The following is a 19595-nucleotide window of genomic DNA, read 5'->3' as shown; positions in this document are numbered from 1 at the left end:
ATTTTCAGAATTTACCTCTTTTTTTATTGTACGCTCAGTAAAACATTGGTCATGAACTCATACCATTCATTAGGTATCATGAGGGTCAGCCAGAGTGGCTGACCCTCCTTGTCCTTTCATCCCTCCAAAAGGACAAGGGTTTTTTTTTGCTTTTAAAATTATCATTGGCTCCTCAGTGCCTAGAACAGTGCTTGACACTAGTGCTTGACACACAGTAGTGATGAACTATAAATAATTGGTTGAATGTGAATGAATGAATATGTGAATGGATAGAGAGATGCAGGAATTTGAGCTCCAGAAATTTGGTCAGTGTTGACGTTAAACTGTAAGGATGCCCCATTAGTCTGCATTGTGCAAAAATTGCCAAGGGGGGGGGATGCTTTTTTCCCTCTCACCTCTGTCTGTCTGCTGCCTTTGGACATCCTGTCCTTTTTCAGTTTTTCAACAAGTTCCAGAATGATGCTTCTCTTCCTTTCCACCCACACCAAATTTCTAGACTTCTTAGCAGAGCAGACGTCAGCATGATATTGGTGGAGGACTGGGGGAGACAAGGGAGGTGAACAATATTAGGGTATGAATGATTAGAATTTGGTATTGAAGGTTTTCTTTAGAACAAAAACAAAATGAACAAAACTCAATCTGGGGACCAAAAAGAAAGAAGAAATTTCAGTGTAGTAAAGGATGTAATAGCCTACTCTGGTCTCTTATTCATTTCTAAAATAAAAGAGTTTCCTTCCAGAAGATGATGTCTGAGATGCAAAGACGTAACGCCTGGCCTTTGTAACACTTCTGTCTTCCTGTGGTCTGCTTGCTTTTCATTATGCAATTTACATCTGTTGATGTGTATTGTAATAGAAATTAAAACTGGATAGTTTTAAATATTTATGAATTCATGGAAAACAACAATATATCTTCCATGTGTTAAATCTAAATAACACTTTAAGAAAATAACGGTATTTTTCCCTGGTGGCTCAGGTGGTAAAGAATCTGCCTGCAGGGCGGGAGACTCAGGTTGGGAAGATCCCCTGGAAAAGAGAATGGCTACCCGCTCCAATATTCCAGCCTGGAGAATCCCATGGACAGCAGAGCCTGGAAGGCTACAGTCCATGGGGTCACAGAGAGTCAGGCACGACTGAGCCACTCACACTTTCACTTTTCAAAAACAAAAACCAGTGAAATCCCTGGCAACAGGATATAGTACTGAAAATCTCCTTAAAAAATTAACAGAAGACAGCCGGATTCTCATATCTGTTTCTGCAGTCAGTCTGTTGTGATATGCTGTTTTGGTTGAAGCATGTGAAGAAAATCTGGCCTCCCACAGATACACGGTTGAAAAGGGAGGAATATTTTAATAGCTTTTTGAGAGAGATGTGGATTATCTTTGATAATATACCAAAGTTCAGCCAGAATGTTTTCTTAAAAGTCAGTTGTGATGTAAAATTGGAAACCTCATCAACGCGACTGGGGAACAGCAAGCTTTTATGCTGTGTTTAGAACATTGCCCCTATGGGCATATGTGAAAACACAACAGGATACAGGTTTTTGAAAAGCCACAGAAAGGTGGTTGTTCCTGTTGTTTGGTCACTAAGTTGTGTCCGACTCTTTTGCAATCAGACCTGCATCTCCTGCATTGTAGGCAGATTCTTCACCACTGAGCCACTCGGTAAGTCCCTAAATTAGGAGTTGAGGATTAATATATACACACTGCTATATATAAAATAGATAAACAGCAAGGACCTACTGTACAGCAGAGGGAACTTGACCTAATATTCTGTTATAACCTATATGGGAAAAGAATCTGGAAAAGAACAGATACACTGTATATTCATAACTGAACCACTCTGCTGTACCCCTGAAACTAACACATTGTCAATCAACTCTGTGTGTGTGTGTGTGTGTGCGCGCGTGCACACTCGGTTGTGTCCTACTCTTTGTGACTCTACGAACTGCAGCCCATCAGGCTCCTCTTTCCAAAGAATTTTCCAGGCAAAAATATGAAGTGGGTTGCCATTTCCTACTCCAGGGGACCTTTCTGACCCAGGGATCGAACTTGCATCTGCTTCATTGCATGCAGATTCTTAGTCACTGCACCACCTGGGAAGCCCAAAGTCTACACCCTAATATAAAAATTTAATTTAAAAAATAAAATAAAAATAAAACAGCACAAAGTAGGGAATGAAGATGACTGTGATTTTTCCTCCTCTACCACCACTGAGCTATATGACTGTGGGCATCTTACCTAACTTGTCTTGACATGGGGATACTTATATACATTCTAGGTTTTGGAGATTATATTAGATAATTTATTAAAGCAAACTAAAGTTTGAAAATAATGCTACAAGATGACTGTGTCAACTTGTTTTTAAATCATGCTGAGCAATGTCTAACAAGCCTACCCATACATCACCACATTCTCATAGGTTTGTTTGACCTATTTGTTTCTATTGAACAGAGCTCAGATTCTGTGAAGCTAGAGTTTAACTTACAGAATATTGATAAGTTGCAAATTATTTCTGTCTGGTAGAGATCATTTCCAAAGTTACAGAATTATTGACACTAACCAATTTTGAATAGAACTTGGAAAACTCACTTTAGCATCCCTTTGCTGGCTGAATATATAAATCACTTCTCCTCTAATACACTTTGAATTAGTTTTCCTTCCTTCTGGTCCTTTTAATAAATAGTTAAATAAGTCTTTGGTAAATGCTCATTATGTATTTATATGTGTCATGTTTTGAATTTTCTGAAAAATATAGTTTGATAATAGGTGAAGGCTTATCACAGAACTTGGCAGTTAAGTGCTACTAAGTAAGTGTTAGTCTTGTTCTCTCTTTGTCCAGGACTCAGTTTCAAATTTATAAGGAGGAAAAGTTGGACTGATGTTTATTAGGATTCCATTTGCTTTGCTGGATGACTCTGGCTGCTAATGTGGATGGGACCTATTAGAGACAGGCAACCTCAGGTGAGGGAACACACGCTTACTTACTCACATAACCTGTAACAAGGGGCTTGTGACAGGGTAGACACCACAGTCTCCCTGAGTATCGTTCACTGCCCCGAGGGCTCACAGCAGACAAAACTACGAGGCCCACAGGAGCTGAGTTGGGTGCTGCCATGCGCAAGAGCAGTGAATCTGTAGGCACGAAACACTTTGAGGGTATGTCAGGACACGCATGCATTGACATACTTCCATTCAGAAACACAGAAGTCATTCCTACGCAATCCACTTCCTTTCAAAGAATAAGCTTTCAAGTTGGGTATAGAAACCCAGCCAAGAGCAGATAATGTTGGGTCAGCCTCATGGGCCTCCGATAAACGGGAAATGACATGCTGGACACCCAGCATGGGGAGCCGAGATTCCTGAAGCAGAAACAGAAAGAGGGGCAGTGTGGGACAGGCTGCTGGAAATAGCAAGGGAAATTCTCCTAGGAGGGCACAAAAGACAGGCGTGGGGAGAAAACTACTCCTGGGGGCCAGGGCATGCTGTGTGGGTATAGGGGGCAGACGGCAAGTTCGATCCCTGGGTCAGAAAAGTCCCCTGGAGTAGGAAATGGCAACCCACTTCATATTTTTGCCTGGAAAATTCTTTGGAAAGAGGAGCCTGATGGGCTGCAGTTCGTAGAGTCACAAAGAGTAGGACACAACCGAGTGTGCACGCGCGCACACACACACACACACACAGAGTTGATTGACAATGTGTTAGTTTCAGGGGTACAGCAGAGTGGTTCAGTTATGAATATACAGTGTATCTGTTCTTTTCCAGATTCTTTTCCCATATAGGTTATAACAGAATATTAGGTCAAGTTCCCTCTGCTGTACAGTAGGTCCTTGCTGTTTATCTATTTTATATATAGCAGTGTGTATATATTAATCCTCAACTCCTAATTTAGGGACTTACCGAGTGGCTCAGTGGTGAAGAATCTGCCTACAATGCAGGAGATGCAGGTCTGATTGCAAAAGAGTCGGACACAACTTAGTGACCAAACAACAGGAACAACCACCTTTCTGTGGCTTTTCAAAAACCTGTATCCTGTTGTGTTTTCACATATGCCCATAGGGGCAATGTTCTAAACACAGCATAAAAGCTTGCTGTTCCCCAGTCGCGTTGATGAGGTTTCCAATTTTACATCGCAACTGACTTTTAAGAAAACATTCTGGCTGAACTTTGGTATATTATCAAAGATAATCCACATCTCTCTCAAAAAGCTATTAAAATATTCCTCCCTTTTCAACCGTGTATCTGTGGGAGGCCAGATTTTCTTCACATGCTTCAACCAAAACAGCATATCACAACAGACTGACTGCAGAAACAGATATGAGAATCCGGCTGTCTTCTGTTAATTTTTTAAGGAGATTTTCAGTACTATATCCTGTTGCCAGGGATTTCACTGGTTTTTGTTTTTGAAAAGTGAAAGTGTGAGTGGCTCAGTCGTGCCTGACTCTCTGTGACCCCATGGACTGTAGCCTTCCAGGCGCTGCTGTCCATGGGATTCTCCAGGCTGGAATATTGGAGCGGGTAGCCATTCTCTTTTCCAGGGGATCTTCCCAACCTGAGTCTCCCGCCCTGCAGGCAGATTCTTTACCACCTGAGCCACCAGGGAAAAATACCGTTATTTTCTTAAAGTGTTATTTAGATTTAACACATGGAAGATATATTGTTGTTTTCCATGAATTCATAAATATTTAAAACTATCCAGTTTTAATTTCTATTACAATACACATCAACAGATGTAAATTGTATAATGAAAAGTTCTCTGGAGTCTTCAATAAATTATCAAAGTGTAAAGAGACTTGAACAGAGAAGGCAGTGGCAGCCCACTCCAGTACTCTTGCCTGGAAAATCCCATGGACGGAGGAGCCTGGTAGGCTGCAGTCCATGGGGTCGCTAAAAGTCGGACATGACTGAGCGACTTCACTTTCACTTTTCACTTTCATGCATTGGGGAAGGAAATGGCAACCCACTCCACTGTTCTTGCCTGGAGAATCCCAGGGTTGGGGAAGCCTGGTGGGCTGACATCTATGGGGTCACTAAGTGACTGAAGTGACTTAGCAGCAGCAGTAGCAGCAAAGAGACTTGAAACCAAAATATTTGAGACCTGTGGCAACTAGAACAACTCTGCATGAGGCCTTGAGTCTAAGCATCCTTCTTTAACCACCTGTCAGAAAATTCAAGTTGAATGCTGCCTGAGTGGTTCCAAATTGGAAAAAATGTAATTTTTTTTCCCTTTAAACTGTGCATTCAGGGGCAGGACATTTAATACAGCTTTTCAGAGCTTTGCCGTGCATGGACAAGTTATCTCCTCCTCCTCCTGTTCTTTGCTTCTACCTCTACTGTACCCTTTACCTCCTCTCATCCCATCTTTAATCCAACTATTAGTCTGATTCATTCTCTAGATTCATCTTTTCCTAATTTTTTTTCTCTTCTACTAAATATAATCAGTGTTTAAATTCTCCTACGAAGGTCACTTTTCTTGGGTCATAGAATGCTTTGTTCTTTCTCTCCTGCCCCAACAGTTTTTTAGGAGTAACACGGTTGGTTTGTCTTTCTATTATTTAATGATTTAAAAGTTCAGAGTTAATTTTTTTTACAGGTAGTAATTAATGTAAAGACATTCAGCTGCTGCCCTAAATTTAAAAAATTGAGCCAGAACATTTATATATAGCAGATTAAAAAATTTTTTTCTAAAGAAGCACTTTTAAAAATATGGTAGATGTATACAAGATCAGAGTATGTTAGCTAACATACCTATGTTAGCTACAGCTAGTACATAAAGCCTGTGCCTGCACAGGTATTATTGTTTAAAGTTTCAGTTAAAAATGAAGCTATTTGAAATATACTTGGGACAAAATTTAAAGTAAATAGTAGTATTTAGAGAGGTATATAGAGAGGCATATAGAGAGGGCATACTCATGAAAGCATTACCTGAATGGTTGAATTTGGGAAACCATGTCGCAAAGAGAAAATCAGAGTTACAGCTGCATTGTAACTTCTCCCATCTTCCATAATTTTGTGCCTTCCACTTTCATTTCAGAATTACTATATTTTTATGTGATGAAGCCTTTCAAATTTTTCTTCTGAAGCAAAATGCTTGAAATTCACATTAACATCTTTTTTTCAGGATATGTTGTATACATGTTCACGATGTAGAAATTGATAAGAATGATTTTTAATTTTCCTGACAGCAAGACTTGATTTATTGTACAAAATACTTTAGTCTAGTTGTAGGAAGAAGAGATTTTATTTATGAATAAAATTAATGAGCCGACAACATAAACTTCGGTAACCTTCAAGGAAAAGAAATTAAATCAACATTGTCCTCATTGCTCTGGATTAAACTTTTAGTTTTTAAAGCACTTGTTGATATTTTTGCCTATTTTCTATAATGAAGTAAACATTTCTTTTAAAAAAAAATTGTTTTTTATTTGACTGCATAGGGTCTCAGCTGCGGCATGTGGCATCTTCTGCTGTGGTATATAGGGTCCAGTTCCCCAATCAGGGATTGAATTCAGGCCCCCTGTGCTGGGAGTTTGGACCAGTGGACCACCAGGGAAGTCCCCCAAGTTTCCTTTTTGACAAAGAAAAATCATAGCTCATGTAGTAATCTACAGTGCTGACCTTGTACTTTAGAGAAGGATTTCATGTATGTGTGTAATTGAAACCTCTCTTTACACTCAAAAACAATTTTTGTTACCTTTTCCCAGTTGTCAGAATGCTACCATATTAGTTACTCATTAAATTTATACTACTTATTATACTAAAAGAATGCTACTCATTCTTTTAGTAAAGCATTGCTTCTTCCCTCCTTCATAATACATTGCTCCTGTCATCGGAAGCATATTAACCAATAAGCACTTTAGGAAGCATGCTTTCTTTCATGCCTAGAGAAAGCCACATGTATCCATTAGGAAAGCATTTGCCTGCAAGTAAGAGAAAACACACAATGAGTTAAACAAATAGTGATTCCTTTTCTTTTCACATAATGAGAAGGCCACAGATGGGTGTTTACAGACATTCATTACAGACATCACAGATATTCACTCAAAAGTACCAATGTCAACCTTCCTTCATGATCACACAATAAACAGCACAGGTCTAGACAAAATATCCTTATTCTCAGCAAAAGAGGGACGCAGCAAGGAAGGAAAGTGTTACACTACCAGATGGATTGCTTTTTATGAGAATTTCATTCAAAAGCTTTTTCAGAAGACCCTCAGTAGTTTTCTGCCTCTGTCATATGGCTACCTATGTTGCAAGGATGCTGGGAAAGAGTACTTGGCTTTTCAGCCTCTAAATTGGGAGGAAAGTAAATGTAATTTCAAGTGATTGAATAAATAAGAAAAAAAAAAGGAGCATTGAAATAAGATTAAAAGATTGACAGGGGAAAAGGGAAAACTAAATGGTAACAGTAATACTTCTTATTTTTGTTTATTCACTGAGTCCTTACTCTGTACCATGTACTATGCTATCTTATACATTTCATCTCATTCTCACAAAAACCCTGCAAAGTAGATAAGATCATTTGCTACTTACAGACAGGAAAACTCAAGTTAACTACATGCCCAAGGACTTGTATTCAGGTCGAGATTTGACCTGAGCTTTGACTTCAACATTGCCTCTCCTGAGACCAGCCCTTAGAACATGTGGTTTTTCTCTTCACTATGGGTCCCATTAGGTACTTCTCCAGAATGTTGCAGTAGATTACATACTGCCTGAAATGCGGGGAAAATTTTCAGGCCTCGCTTAATGAGGTGGATTGAATCAAGAATGCTTGAATAGTTCTAGCAAATGCCACTGCAGCACTTTCCTCTGCAATAATTACCTTTCATCATTTAGGTTTTCTGCTCTTGGAACTCATTACTTCAATTCTGAATTCTGATCTGATGCACAAGAGGATTCCATACATATTGAGTACTTTGAGATGGGCTTCTATTTTAGGAGGATTCTGTTCATAAGCAGCTCGTAGAGGCCTGTTTGTCTATTTAGAGTTGTGCAGTCAGCTACTCTTGGCCAATTATCTTGGTATGTTCATGCAAGGTCACCTTCAGGATTCAATCCTATGTAGGTCAGTTACTTTTATCCAGAGAGAAATTCTATCCTACAGATTGGTTCTTAGTCTGGTTATTTACGGGAGTTCCTAAGAGAGATTTTCATTCATTCATACACTCAGTGAAAGGATACTAAGGAATCAAAGATGAATATGATCTCTGACTATGCTATGAGAAAATTGGGAACTAAGATTGTGCCTTGGTCATTTTTTTTTCTTCCAATTTTAACACTGTGCCTGGGATTTATTAACCACTTAGTAACCTTACATATTGATTCAACACATATTTGATCAGAGCTCATTTTGTGCCAGGCCCTAGAAGCACAGCAGCAAACAAGACAGATGTGAGTCTCATTACCTGTGAAACAAGTAATGCTCTTATGGGGAGATAAACAATGAAAAGTTAGTAGAATCATAAAATAGAGAAACAAGGTCCAGATGTCCATCAACAGGAGAATGGATAAAGAACAAAATTATACCACGCTTTACTACTCAGCAATGAGGATGAACAAGCTATTGCTACCCCCAACCATGTGCCAGAATCTCATAATGCTTGACTGCACTGACATCAGGTTCAAAAACAGACAAAATCTGTCTCTGATGATATAAGTCAGGTCACCTTTGGAGAGGGGCAATGCCTTTGGGAAAGTACAAAAACTTATGGGGTCCAGGTCATCTCGAAAAGAGAATTATTTCCACAAGAAATTTCACTGTGTGAAGATTTCTCATGCTCTGTGCTTAGGGTGTATATTTTTCTACATGCAGGTTATAATTCAGGTAAATTTATCTTAGAAAAGATATATGCTGACTGTGATAATGGTTGTGGAGGAAATCCACAGGGTCTAGGGCAACTTGATAGAGAGTAGTTTGGGGGAGTGTCATGGTAGGCGGGGTGAGCTGAGAAGACCTTCCTGGGAGATACCAGGTAGGCTGAGTCCTCAGGGTGAGAAGGTGACAGCTTGGGGAGAGGAAAGGGAAGAGCATCCCTGGCAAGGGGAATGACAGTTACAAAGGCTTCTGGGCAAGAAAGGTCAGGGTGCATTGAGAAGGAGAAAAGAGGTCAGTGTGGCTGGAGCAGAGTAAGTGGAGAACACAGTGGGACCAGAAGCTGGGAGTGTACAGAGGTCGCATTATTTAGGGCCATGGACATTTGGTGTGTGGTCCACCCCTTGTCACTCAACTCTTCTTTTGATCTGGAGAGTGTGCTAAGATCCTTGGCTATATCATCCCGTGTCCTATTCCTCCCTGAAGAGAAGCCTTAAGAAGTAGGTTTTATAATCCCCATGTTACGTTGGGTTAGCCAAAAAATCCATTCGAGTTTTATAACAGCTCACAGAAAAGCCCAAATGAACTTTTTGGCTAGTCCAACACGGGAAGAACAAAGGCTTAGAGATAATAACTTTCCCAAGGTCACCCACTTTGGAAATGAGGGGTATCACTAGTATTTGTACTCACATCTCTCTGACTCCAAGCCCACATTTTCAACTCCTGGCTCCTGACCCCACCTGTAAGGACTGGTGCTCAGAACAACTTCATAGTACAGTGCATGTACTCTTAGGGTTGTGACCAAAGATATGAACAAGTAGAAAATTCCACCTGGGGAAGTAGTTCATGGGCTGGATTTTGTGGATACATAATGAATTTTCCCATAGGCGTGCTTTCTTGAGGGAATGGTAGGCAAAGACTCAAAGATGAGAATTAATCATCACAGCAGCTGATGTTCATTGAGCATTCATGTTGTTCCAGGTTCTGTAATGAATATTTTACTTATCCCAGTTTACCCTGAGAACAATCCTATGAGGTCACTATTGGCCCCATTTTACAGATAAAAAACTGAGGTGTGCAGAGATTAGTTGTTTGCCTAGTGAGACACAACCAGTGAGTTGACTAAATGGACACAATGTTTGTTTGATTCATGGTGAGGAAAGAAGTGAACATGGATACGCGGGTGTCAAGCCCAGACATAAACACATACTAGAATTCATGTCCTTAACTCTCCTGCTTGGAGCTTGGGGTATCCAGGGAAGTGGGGGATGTTTTGTGAGGCTCCATGACTTGAGTTTTATGAACTCAATCGAATATTCCTGGAGGCCTTCTCTTTTTGGCAGGGATTTTTTTTTTTTAATAAACTATTCCATTTGTGGTAATTAAAAAAAAATTTTATATTGGAGTATATGTAGCTGATTCACAATGTTCGGTTAGTTTCAGGTGTATAGCAAAGTGATTCAGTCACATATATACATATATCTATTTCAGATTTGTTTTTGAGATTTTTATAATCTGTAATCTCTCTTCTCTGAAACCCTAAACCATACTTTGGTGTGTTTTTGGTATGCTTTTCCTCTTCATCTAGACTGCAGGGTCCTTGAGGGCAATCCTTTACTGCTTTTGATTCCCCAGGGCCTAGCCCTGGTGGGTGAGATGAGAAATGGTGTGTTTTGTTGGTCTCAGGGCCTGGGGCAGGGCCAGGGCCAGGCAGGCAATAAGTTTCTGTAAATATTTCTTGAATAAATGAGCACTCAGCTTGTTTAACAAAAGGTAAGAGGGATAATGGATTTGGCTTGGGTCAACAATCCTTGTCTTCTAGATTGTGTGCACCTCATTTTATGTTAATTATTTAAGCACTTAAGGTAAAAGCATAGTTTATTGTGTTCCTTTCCATTCCTGCCCATCACCTGACTGCATCCAACTCCCGAATCTTGCAGAGTTGGTGTGGATCCAGACTTAGAAGGAATTCTGAGCAAGAAATTCTGTGAGATGCTTCAGTTGGTTCTGTACTGTAAAGATTTGTGACTTAAATCAGCCTGCTTAAAAGAAATTCATGTGATGATGTCATTTTTATCAGTAAACCAACTGCTGCCTGATATTTCAATATATATAACTATACGTATGATTTTCTGTACAACTCCACTGATAATCAATATACTCAGGTTAGAACAGTAAAGCTTAGGCAGCGTAGAAGTGAGTTATTCCATGCTCTAGGCCCACGCTGTACGCTTGCTACCTGTGGCTACTCAACATTTGCAGTGGGGTTATTCTGAATTGGCATATTCTTTAGGTGTACATGGGTTTCCCTGATGGTTCAGACTGGTAAAGAGTCCACATGCAATGCAGGAGATCTGGGTTTGATCTCTGGGTTGGGAAGATCCCCTGGAGAAGGAAATGGCAACCTACTCCCAGTATTCATGCCTAGAGAATTACATTGACAGAAGGGCCAGGGGGGCTACAGTCCATGGGGTCAGATAGAGTCAGACACGACTGAGCAACTAAAACACACACACATTGAATTCAAAGACATAGTATAAAAAAAGAATGTAAACTATTTTATTAATAATTTCTCTAATGATTACAATCAATGTGATAGTATCTTGACATGTTGGGACTAATGAAGTATATGAAAATTCATTTTACCTGCTTTTTACTTTTTGAAATGTGACTAGAAAATGAAAATTTATTAGAAAATATAAAATTACATTGACATTGGCCACTGGCATTCTAGAACAAAACAGCTGTGAATCTGATGCAAATCTAACTACTTTGTGCTGCTCAGTTCTAAGTCGTGTCTGACTCTTTTGTGACCCCATGGACTTTAACCCTCCAGGCTCTTCTGTCCATGCGATTCCCCAGGCAAGAACACTGGAGTGGGTTGCCATTTCCTTCTACAGGGGATCTTCCAACCCAGGGGTCAAACCTGCATCTCTTGCCTTGGCAGGTATGCTTTTTACCACTGAGCCACCAGGAAAGCCATCTATGTCTGCCTCCAAATTCACCATTCCCCAGTTCTCCCAAAGTACAAAAATTAGCTAGAGCACTCCAACTTTCATGTATATCTGTTCTCAAAAATCTGTTCTGCTTCAATTCATTTCCTAATGGAGTCAAAACCCACACCAGGCTTCAGTCTCCTATAGTTTTTAGCCTTATTTTCTACTAGCAAGACTTTCTTTGACTCAAGTGATGAAAACACTCTCAATGTATATAGAAACACATAATTTGAAAATAAAAGAAAGAAAGAACTTGTATCATGTCACTGAATAGCTATAACTATCCCAAAATAGTGAGTAATTAGGATTATTTTCCAAGTGAGAAAACTGAGGATGAGATAACACTTATTTATTTAACCATGGCCCTATTCCAGCAATGAATTGTAAGTTTGGCAATCTTGGAAAACATAAGTCACTTTTGCAAGATGACACAGTGGTTGATAGCACTGGACCCAGAGGAATCGGGTAGAGAGGGAGGTGGGAGGGAGGATCGGGATGGGGAATACATGTAACTCCATGGCTGATTCATGTCAATGTATGGCAAAACCCACTACAATATTGTAAAGTAATTAGCCTCCAACTAATAAAAATAAATGAAAAAAAAAAAAAAAAGAACTGGGCCTGAAATGATCTTCCTTGTCTTTCTACTAGAGCAGCAGTTTTCAGACACAGCATCCTATTGTCAATTAGGAGGTATGACTTTGTACAAAAAGTGTAAGTTACTGAGTCATGTCCGATTCTTTGTGACCCCATGGACTGTAGCCCACCAGGCTCCTCTGTTCATGAAATTCTCCAGGCAAGAATTTTGGAGTGAGTTGCCATGCCCTTCTGCAGCGGATCATCCCAGCTCAAGGGATGGAACCTGATCTCCTTCATCTCCTGCATTGCATGTGGATTCTTTACCATCTGAGCCACCAGAGAAATCCATGCCTTTGTATAAATAACATTTAAAAGGGTAAAGTTTTTAGCTGACTTTCTTTTTAGATAAATTAGAAATGATGAAAGGATGTTCAAAAATAATTTATCTTCCATACACTTCATTCATTCATCCATTTAACATGAATACCTGGCATGTATTAAGGTACTAAGTTGGCCCTGGGAAAACATCAGTGAACAAAATAGCAAGAAGAGGCAGATCATCTAACAGATTTGATCGTAACTAACAAGTAGTTAGAATACATGATGTGGCCTGGAATTACTTAGCAGGCAAATATAGGCTAGGATTTGGGAAGGGCTTCCTGAGACTGATGGACAGTGGAACACAGCTAGATAAGGGATGGAGAAGAAAAAATAAATAGGAATCTTTCAGGGATGCTTTCCTAAGTGGGGAAGAAATGCAGGCTTGATGAGGTGGAGAATAACATATAACTTACTGCTCCAATTATCTATGCCACACCCTGGAATAACAGTACAGTTTAAAAACTTTTGTCTGTTTCCATGCTGCACTTAGCAGGATACTTACCCCCAAGCTTTATCAAAATATGATTGAAATATAACATATGTAGGTTTAAGACGTGCAGTGTGGCAATTCAGTACATGTATATATTGCAGAATCTTACAACAAGAAGGTTAGTTAACACTTCTATCCCCTCACATAATTACCATTTTTCTCTTGTGGTGATAGCATGTAACATTACTTTCTTTACAACTTTTAAATGCTTAATACAGTAATATAAATTATAGCCACTATGTTATACATATTAGAATCCCAGAACTTACTCATCTTATGGCTAGAAATTTTCACTCTTTGATCCCATTTCCCCCACCCCCAGCCCCCAGTAACCACTATTGTAGTCTCCGTATCTCTACTTTTATGAGTTCAGGTTTTTTAGATTCTGCATATGTGAGAACATAGAATATGTGTCTTTGTCTGTCTGACTTATTTCATTTAGCATAGTGCCTTCAAGGTCCCTATGTGTTGTTGCAAAAGGAGGATTTTCTTTTTATGGCTGAGTAATATTCCAATGTGTGTATCTGTGTACGTATGATAATATTACAATACATGTATGTATTATGTATGTATATGTATGTGCATGTGTATACACACAAATATATATGTATATATATCAAATTTTCTTTACCCATTCATACATTGATGGGCAGTAGGTTGTTTCCATATTTTGGTTATTATATATAATACTGCAATGAACATGGGAAGGAGTTATCTCTTCAACAGAGTGACTTCCTTTCCTGGGAATGTATACCTAGAAGTGGGATTGCTAGATGATATGGTAGTTGTATTTTTAATTTCTTCAGGAACCATAGTGGCTGCACCAGTTCTAGTAACAGTTAATAGAATTCCTTTTTCTCTACACCTTTGCTGATACTTGTATCTTATCTTTTTGATAATAGCTACTCTAGCAGGTGTGCACTGATTGCAGTTTTGATTGGCATTTCCCTCATGATAGTAAAATAGAGCGTCTTTTCATGTACTTGGTGGCCATTTGTATGTCTGCTGTGGAAAAATGTCTATTCAAGTCCTCTGCCCATTTTTTTAATCTTTTCTTTTTTTTCTGTTGAGGTATATGAGTTCTTTATGTCTTTTGGGTATTAACCTCTTACCAGGTAGATGATTTGAAAATATTTTCTCCCATTCCATAGGTTGCATTTCATTTTGCTGATTGTTTCTTTGGCTATGTGACAGCTTTTTAGTTTGATGTATTCTCATCTATTTATTTTTGATGTTATTCTTTCTGATTTTAGTGTGATATCCAAAAAATCATTGCCAAGACCCATGTCAAGAAGTTTTACCCTATCTTTTCCTCTAGTAGTTATGACAGTTTCAGGTCTTACATTTAAGTCTTTAACATATTTGAATTAATTTTTGTGAAAGTGAAAGTTCAGTCATGTCTGACTCTTTGCGACACCATGGGCTATAGTCCATGGAATTCTCTAGGCCAGAATACTGGAATGGGTAGCCTTTCCCTTCTCCAGGAGATCTTCCCAACCCAGGGATTGAACCCAGGTTTCCCAAATTGCAGGCAGATTCTTTACCAGCTGAGCCACAAGGGAAGCCCAAGAATACTGGAGTGGGTAGCTTATCCCTCCTCCAACGGATCTTCCCGACCTCAGGAATTGAACCAGGATCTCCTGCATTGCAGGCAGATTCTTTACCAACTGAATTATCAGGGAAGTGTGTGTGTGTGTGTGTGTGTGTAAAAGTGGTAGAAGATAGGAGTGCAGTTTCATTCTGATGCATGTGAATATCTGGTTTTCCAACATCATTTATTGAAGAGACTGTCCTTTCCCTATTAAGTATTCTTAGCTCCCTTGCCAAATATTAGTTAGCCATATATATGTGGGTTAATTTCTGGGTTCTCACTTTTGTTCCATTAATCTATGTGTCCATTTTTATGCCAGTACCATGCTATTTTGATTATTATATCTTTGTAAAGCAGGATATTTCAGCCTTCTTGAGGGGCTTGTGCAATGGTGTGTTAAAAACAAGAAAACAGATCTCAAAAAAACAGAAACAGCAACAACAAAATCCAACTCTGATTTGCAGCATTTGCTAATTTCTGTAGAATACAGACTCCCACCTTGGCTGATATCTATCTCTCAAAATAAAAAAAATAATTGAATGCAAAACTGGGAAGAAATGTATGGTAGCACCCCCATTATCTATCATTTCCACCATGGAAATACAATAGATGTAAGTATTCTCAAAAACACAGATAATAATCAAAGAATCAGGAAGCATTGAATTCTGAGCTTTTTAATTTTGTTTTTAATATAATTTAGCTCTAATTAATGTTAATTCTTAGTAATGATATGTTTAACAACTGCCTCACAGAATTTCTGCAAATATAGCAATCAGCTTCCACATGCCAGTACATGCCAGCTCCAGCATGCCAATGGGCCTGGCATCTTCAATATAACGTAGCTGTGACCCTTGTTTAGAGAAGGGCCTCACCATCTCCTCCTCCTCTGTTTCTTACAGATCAGCAAACAACAGCTGCAGACAGTCAAGGACCGGTTTCAGGCTTTCCTCAATGGGGAAACTCAAATCGTGGCTGACGAAGCCTTCATGAACGCTGTCCAGAGTTACTATGAGGTAAGGTTCGCCGGACAGAAGAATGCCAACACTGCGCAAACCTGAAGTCTGGGGTTTCTGAAATACTGGTCAGTGAGAACTGTAGCCTTGGCCTTCTACAGGCCATCCTTCCTGGGGTCAAGGGGTCTGTGATTGATATAACTTTAAGGAGTATAAAGGAGCATTTTGTTCAAGGGGTGAGGGAAACTGTAAATTGTTATACTAGGAAGAGTGGTGAGTGTTTTACGTACCATTTCTTGTTTAATCTTGACAACAGTGATATTATTCTCCTTTTACTGATGAAGAGACTGAGGCCCAGAGAAGTTAGGTCAATTTTTCAAAGTCACATAGCTATTAAAATGCCTTCCTCCTTTTTTCCTTTCTTTACTCAATTTTTACATAGAAAACTGTTTTAAAACAAAAACACAGGTGTCCCTGCCTCAGTCGATAAGCACACGCTTATTCTGCCCTTGAGTGCTGTGTTTCTCAGTAGATGCTTTAACAATGTCCGTTGATTGATTCAGTGAAACGCTCCTTGTTGCTAAGCACTTGACTCCTTCTTTCATGGAAAGAGTGGAGCAAGATTGCAATGAGATCTTGTGAAAATTATTATTGATTGATTTGCTGCTGCTGCTAAGTCGCTTCAGTCGTGTCCGACTCTGTGCAACCCCATAGACGGCAGCCCACCAGGCTCCGCTGTCCGTGGGATTCTCCAGACAAGAACACTGGAGTGGGTTGCCATTTCCTTCTCCAATGCATGAAAGTGAAAAGTGAAAGTGAAGTTGCTCAGTCGTGTCCGACTCTTTGCGACCCCATGGATTGCAGCCTACCAGGCTCCTCTGTCCATGGGATTTTCCAGGCAAAAGTACTGGAGTGGGGTGCCATTGCCTTCTCCGATTGACTTGCTAATTAGCCTTTAATAGTAAACAGCCTTTGTCTCTTTGATGTTTGCTAGGTCCATCCACAGACTCACTTTGCATGCTTTTTTTTCCTCAATGAAATTTCTATTTGGATCTGTTTTAGAAGTGTGATTTGTTTTTATATATGTCAGATTTAATTTTTTTTTTCATTTTACAAACAGTGTTAATGATTGCCAATAAGGGTTGAACTTAGTGCTTCATCTGATGTGACATATTTTTTGGTTAGATTTAAGGGAGAATGGAAATGAGATCTGCAATTACAGTGGTTGTATGGCAGTGAATAACCTAAATATATTTAAGAAGGTTCTGTTTAGAAACTGCCAGGGCTTGAAACCAATTATCCCCCTTTTGTCACAATCTGGAAACCAGTTGAGACCAGGCAGACACTTATCAATAATTCTCCATGTTTAGAGTCATTCATGAGTTTGTAAATTTGCAGATTGCAGATCTTAATTAGAAAGCTCATTTGACTAATGATATAAATTACAAGAAAGCACCATTTCTATCTATTAATTAAATTTGAAAATTAATAGTCATCAATTTGCTAATGAGTCTCTGGAAATTACCATGATATCTATAGTGGTCCTGATATTTTCCTCTATAGTGGCTAGTTTATTTGAAAGTGCTTCTGTTTAGTCTGATGAGAATACAGACATAAAGAAATTACTGAATATTTAATATTGAGATCTGAGTAACAGGAAATAATGTTGGGTATGAATTATTTACTGTATTCATTAGTAAACTTTAGAGTGTCTTGAGATTCATGTTTCTTGGGAAGCCTAATCCTCTGAAGCAAAGGTCCCTAGTCAAGGTATCAGGATTGATACATCACTTGGGAGTGCTCCAAGTTGATTACTCATCCCTTTCTCTCTCTCCTTTCACTCTTGGGGAATGGAGAGCTAGCATCGCTTCCTCTGCCCAGTTGCAGAGTCCCATCCCTTCCTCTGGGATCCAGTCGCTTTTATGTCAGCGCTTGCCTCGTCAGGTAGACCAAGGATCAGACCCAGGACAGACACCACCTCTGGAGCTGGAGTGCAGGTTTAGTCCCATTGGAACCATTTGTGTTGAAATGGCCTGGTTTCCCATTAAGAAACTGGGATGCTTTTTAATAGAAGGGGGAATATATGCTTAAGAGGCAAAACCAACAGACAGTCTCCTAAATTCTCAACCTCCACTCCCCTACACATTCTCTCTCTCTCTCTCCATCCCACCATACCAACCCTGACATGTCCCAGTTTACAAGTGATAATGACAATTTAAAAACAAAAACTTTTTCTCCAAAAGTTCTGAGATTGCTATAGTCAGTTATTAATACTAAAGTCAGTTTCTGAAAATAGCAGTTTTGCAAAGACAGTAATGCTTTGTCAACCTGCTAGAGTAGTAATGAGCATTTTTTTTTTTTTTAATAAAGGGAGTGGGGAGCCACTGTCCTTTTTCCATCTGTGCCCACCCACATCCAGCCCAGTCTGAGCCCAGCTGCCCAGCGTTCATTGCAAGCTGGTCAGGCCTGGAAGCAGAGCCGGGCCAGGATAAAGGGAGACCAAGGTTCCCTGTGGCAAAGCAGATCAAGCAGGGCAGGAGATTAATCCTTTAATCTCTTTCATGATGGCTTTGAAGGCTGGGCACCAAGGTGGATGCTCTGAGATCCAGCTCAGCAACTTCATCCTGTTTCCATGCCACAGTGCTAAGGCATCAGAGAGCCCCCCACCCCGTTTCTCCAGGGCGCCCACATTTTTCTAACTCTCAGCTCTTTTAAGACAAATTGTGAAACATAAGCCCTCCCACCCTCCATCCTCATCCTCACCTCCCTCCCCATTTACCTGCTTAATTTTGGTTCCTTCACAGGCTGGCCCCAACAGCAGTGAAAAGAGGCAGATGGAAAGGTCTTACAGAACCTTCCTCACTGAGACCCTGCTTGGAAGGAAACCTGGGGGCATCTGGTGGGACCAGGGAGTGTAGAGCACGGTAGAAGGCATGCAGACCAGCCTCGTGTTAGAGCAGGACAGCTGCTGTCTGGACTGCAGCCAGCACCACTGCCATGACTGAGTTTAGTTTTGTTTCATTTTATTTTCAGCTGATCTTCTCTAACAAAGCCTCAGCTAGTTTTTGTCACACTAGATTTGAATGGTGTATCCAACACAGTTCTTTGATTGCGAGTAACAGAAACTGACTGTGGCTAAATTAAGCCCTAATAACAACAACTGTTGTTTTGTTATCAAAAGAGAAAAACCATCTAGAGAAAAGATGGGACCCAGGATAGCTTAGCCTCAGGAAGCTGGGTAGCAGGACATAATGCTTACCCCATCACTGGTATGAATCTACTCCAACCCCATCCCTTTCTTATGCTTCCCCACTCTCAATCTGAACCCCAGAAGTGAAGTCTGAATGCCAAGTTCAGGTCCCAGTTCACCACTTGGCAAAGGAAGCACACGGTCCTGTGAGTGACAGCCCCAGCGAAATAGTGTGTAGCAATAAAGGTGTTCTCGGACCGAGGTGCTGTTACAGAAGGGGCTGGATGGTTGGCAGGCAAAACCTGCAGGGGCCCTCTGCACAGGGTGACATATGTCATTTCATCTTTATCACTGAACTGTTTTTAATCTAAGAAAAGTAGATGTCAGGTCACACCTGGCTATTTTTCTAAAATAAAGCTATACATTTTCATAGGCAATCATAGGCAAAACCACTATGATTCCTCAGTGGCCTCGGAGAAGAGTAACCAGCCATTCTAAAGGCACTTATTCCTGTGGGAAAAACCAGGCAAGGAAGGAGGGGGCAGAGGGCCAAGTGGTTAAGACTAGCAGGGGTCCCCCGCCTCTGGGAGCTAATGCTTGATGAT

General features: G+C 40.0%; 1 protein-coding gene across 11 annotated transcripts in view; it reads left to right on the top strand.

The window, feature by feature from the left end:
- CADPS (calcium dependent secretion activator) overlaps nucleotides 1-19595 on the top strand; it is a 469363-nt gene that overhangs the window by 100190 nt on the left and 349578 nt on the right. For all 11 annotated transcript variants that reach the window (XM_043442949.1, XM_043442944.1, XM_043442951.1 and 8 more), the window contains exon 2: nucleotides 15747-15860. In XM_043442949.1, coding sequence (XP_043298884.1) covers nucleotides 15747-15860 — 114 coding nt within the window. The remainder of the gene's footprint in view (nucleotides 1-15746; nucleotides 15861-19595) is intronic.

This window comes from Cervus canadensis, chromosome 22, assembly GCF_019320065.1.
Source record: "Cervus canadensis isolate Bull #8, Minnesota chromosome 22, ASM1932006v1, whole genome shotgun sequence".
NCBI lineage: Eukaryota > Metazoa > Chordata > Mammalia > Artiodactyla > Cervidae > Cervus > Cervus canadensis.
The sequence above is the reverse complement of the archived record's forward strand: the minus strand, read 5'-3'. Positions and strand labels throughout refer to the sequence as shown.